The sequence below is a fragment of the Lottia gigantea genome (genome assembly GCF_000327385.1).
Source record: "Lottia gigantea unplaced genomic scaffold LOTGIsca_8, whole genome shotgun sequence".
Taxonomy (NCBI): Eukaryota; Metazoa; Mollusca; class Gastropoda; family Lottiidae; genus Lottia; species Lottia gigantea.
Genome location: NW_008710662.1, coordinates 1348915 through 1352532, shown reverse-complemented (window position 1 = coordinate 1352532; position 3618 = coordinate 1348915). Strand labels below are relative to the sequence as shown.

General features: G+C 35.2%; 1 protein-coding gene across 1 annotated transcript; it reads left to right on the top strand.

The window, feature by feature from the left end:
• Window positions 1-1703: 1703 nt before the first annotated feature.
• Window positions 1704-2156, top strand: LOTGIDRAFT_155322 (hypothetical protein; the record flags this gene model as incomplete). Its single annotated transcript, XM_009066889.1, has 1 exon — window positions 1704-2156. The coding sequence occupies one exon, from the start codon at window positions 1704-1706 to the stop codon at window positions 2154-2156; it is 453 nt and encodes a 150-aa protein (XP_009065137.1).
• Between the last annotated feature and the right edge of the window lie 1462 nt (window positions 2157-3618).

The following is a 3618-nucleotide window of genomic DNA, read 5'->3' as shown; positions in this document are numbered from 1 at the left end:
TTATACCAACTGCCTGTGGAGATGTTTTCGATCGTGGTTCTGTTTGCCACTATATGATCTGTAAATCTTGAAGGTATAAACTTCTCAAGACACAGTAAGGTAATTTTTTGCTTGGGCACACAAACGGTTTTTTTGCAGACTATAGTCTTGTAAAGAGACTCACCGACCGGCAGTAGGCACACTAGGAGACAGAAAATCTTCAGTCGGTCGTTTCCTTATGTCGATATTCACGTGATAATCATACAATTGAAAATGCATCCAACTGGATGATGACGCTTTGTGGAGTCTCGTCACGTCGTTAGTGCCGTCACACGAAGAAAACAATCGCCAACAAGGAAAAAATCAGACAAATATCCACCTGGGTTGAATTTCAAAATTCTACCGGCAACTAGATAATAATGTCTTGGGAGCGCGGGCATACGTAACAATTTACTCAAAATCGCCTCGGCGACCAAAACTATTCGCTTTCGTGGGTGACCGCTTGAAACCTCGTATAACGATATATGACGCGGAATTACTTTCCGAGAAAAACGCAAAAAACTATTTGTACGCGTATTTTGTTAAAAACTTTTGGATTATTTTTTTTACCTCGTATAACAATTTGAAATCTCCGGCCTATTGAACCAAAAACTCGTATAATAATACAGTATACGAGGTTTTTCATTTTTATCCGCAGAAAAGGAACATTGAACGTCGTATAATAATATATTTTACGAGGTTTTAAATCTGACTGTATATATACGTGTTATTCAATTAGTGCTTTTTGAGTTATTTACAATCAAGCTAAGAATACGAGGATTTGACCACAAGATCCGCGTTTTTAGGAGCTTTCGAACGGTACCAAAAAGTCAAAATGACCAAATGTGGCGTATACGAGGTTTCAAGGCGTTATGAAGTTATTCACTATAGCCAAATTATGTATGGCATAGTGATCAAGGGGGTCGACCATGCAAAAAACTATTGAATTGACTGTCCATGTTCCAAAATGTTTCCTTATATTTTTATAAGTTTAATCTGATCCGTACTTTTTGTAATAACCATGCTTCCGGTCATGGCCTCCAGTGTTGTCATGAATTCAAATAGTAAATTTGTGAATTAGTGAATTAGATGCTCTGTAATTTAAACTAAGAAAAGAACCAACTGTATTATCAATCTGTTTTATTAACTCTATAGAATTGGCCAATTACCAGGGGCTTAGACCGGACGGCTTCATGCACCCTCACGATCCACAAAAATTTGAATTCTGACAGAAGTGAACCTGAACTTTGCTAACCACGGGATTGGAGAAATGCTGAAGAAATTTGGATGTTAATCTACTGTGTTTAATGACTGGTAAACTGTATGATATTTGCTAATCTGTATCCTGGTGAAATTTGAGAAAATTCAGTCAGAACTGGCACGTATTGTGTATTTGCTGTGAAACTGGTCACATTTACTGAACTTTTGTTTATCTGTCACATATCCTGTGAAATTTTGACTGATTGAATTTTTGAAAATTAAACATGCCACCAGAGGAACTGAAAACCTTGCTCTTAGAAGCCAAGAAGAAAAGAAGAAACTGAAAAGCTGCTATTACCAGACTAGGGAAAGTACTAGATAGACTGATTAATGAAAAAAGGGGAATAGAAGAAATCCAAGAAATAGTTTTGAAAATAGACACTGCATTTGATAATCTGGTGGAAACACATACTGTATATACTCAAATGATAGATGATGAGGATGAATTTGAAACTGCAGAAATTTGGTTGGATGATGTGCAAAACCAGGTCACAACATTAAAAATGTATTCCAAAGATTATGTTAAACACTTAGATGATGAGTTCCAAGCAAAAACCCAGAATGTTGAAATTCCCCAGAGCCCTGATCAAATAAACCTGTCACCCTCTTCATCCCCTAATGATAACTCATTACCTACTGATATCCAGAGTAATTCTGATGTAAATAATATTGTTGATCCTGACAACCACAGTATAGACGATAATCCGAGTAACTCTGCTGTCAATCCGAGTACTTCTGCTGATGATAATCCGAATCCAAGTACTTCTGCTGTTGTTAATCCGAGAGATTCTGCTGCTGCTAATCTGAGAAATTCTATTGCTGTTAATCCGAGAAATTCTACGCTGTCAATCCGAATAATTTTGATGCTGATAATCTGAGTACCGAGAATATGAATGGTCTTACTGCTTCAACTAGCCTGAATAGTAATTCTGTCAGTGGAAACCCTACACAATCTACCGATGTTTGTCAATTTAAAATGGAGAAACCGAAGATGCCAAAGTTTAGTGGAGATGTTCGTGAATATTATACTTTTAAGTCAGACTTTTTGCATATGGTTTCATCGAGATATAGTAAACGAGATGCTATAACTTTACTGCGTTCCTGTTTGGTAAATAAGCCATTAGAATTGATAAGTGGTATGGGTTCTGATTATGATGCTGCCTTTGAATATCTAGACTCAATGTATGGAGATCCAAGATTTATTGCTGATTGTATTACCCAAGATTTAACACGTTTCCGTCCACTAAGAGATGGTGAAGATGCACATTTTTGCGAATTAGTTCATGTTGTCCGAAGAAGTTATAACACACTTAAAGAAATAGGCAGACCTAATGATATGAACAATAATCACATCGTCGACCGAGAATTAACTAGTTCCATCTAACATTTCCTCTGTTCTGAGGAAATTGAGGTTCAAGTTTCAGAACTTCATAATTCTGTTAAAAATAAAGATTATCATTTGAGACTTTTTATGGTATTAATATGATTCAATACTGATTCCCATACCAAATTTCAAGTGCAGAATGTCACTGGAATATGAACAATTCATGAAGAGATTTTGCAGATACACCTTTGTGACTTTCAAATATGAATAATTTCAAAGCCATATTGGTGTATCTGCATGTTTAGATGGATATATTTGCATAATTGTTTAGGAAATGGGTAAAAGGCTTGGAATTTATCTGCCCAAATTTATTCAAGAAATAGAATCAGACATATAGGGGTTGTTATATAAGAGAAATAACTCATTCTGACCAATAATTGACCGTTTAAGATCACGAGAAAACAACACAGATAGTCAAACACATCAATTATTTTATTTTAAGAACTCTATCATAAATTAAAACATTTTGCATTTACCTTTGCAACTTTGTAACTATTCTGACATTCGGAAAATATAAAACATAACAGACTAAATAATATTAACAATAACTTTTCAACAATCTGAACTAAATACTGCAATAAGGCCTAACATTGTAAAGACATGTAGGCTCTATCAGAGGGGGGCATGAATTTTAACATCGCTTTAATGTCTTGAATTTTGACTTGTGTGAGGGGCTTGGATTTTGCAGATTTTGGTTCACCAAGGTGTATGGAAGTTATCCCACTAAGAGACCATTGTTGCTCAAAAACGTTCTCAGTAATCCACTTTTGGATCGTAGTCTTTATCTTGGTCACTATCATCCCCATAACAACTAGATTCATCAGATGAATTCATGAAAAGTATTTTTAACATCTCTTAGGTATAGTGGGCAAGTTATAAATTGAAAATTATGTGATTGCGACTACATTGTATATTAATACATTTTACAGCTATCAAGACCATTTAAGAGCTAAATT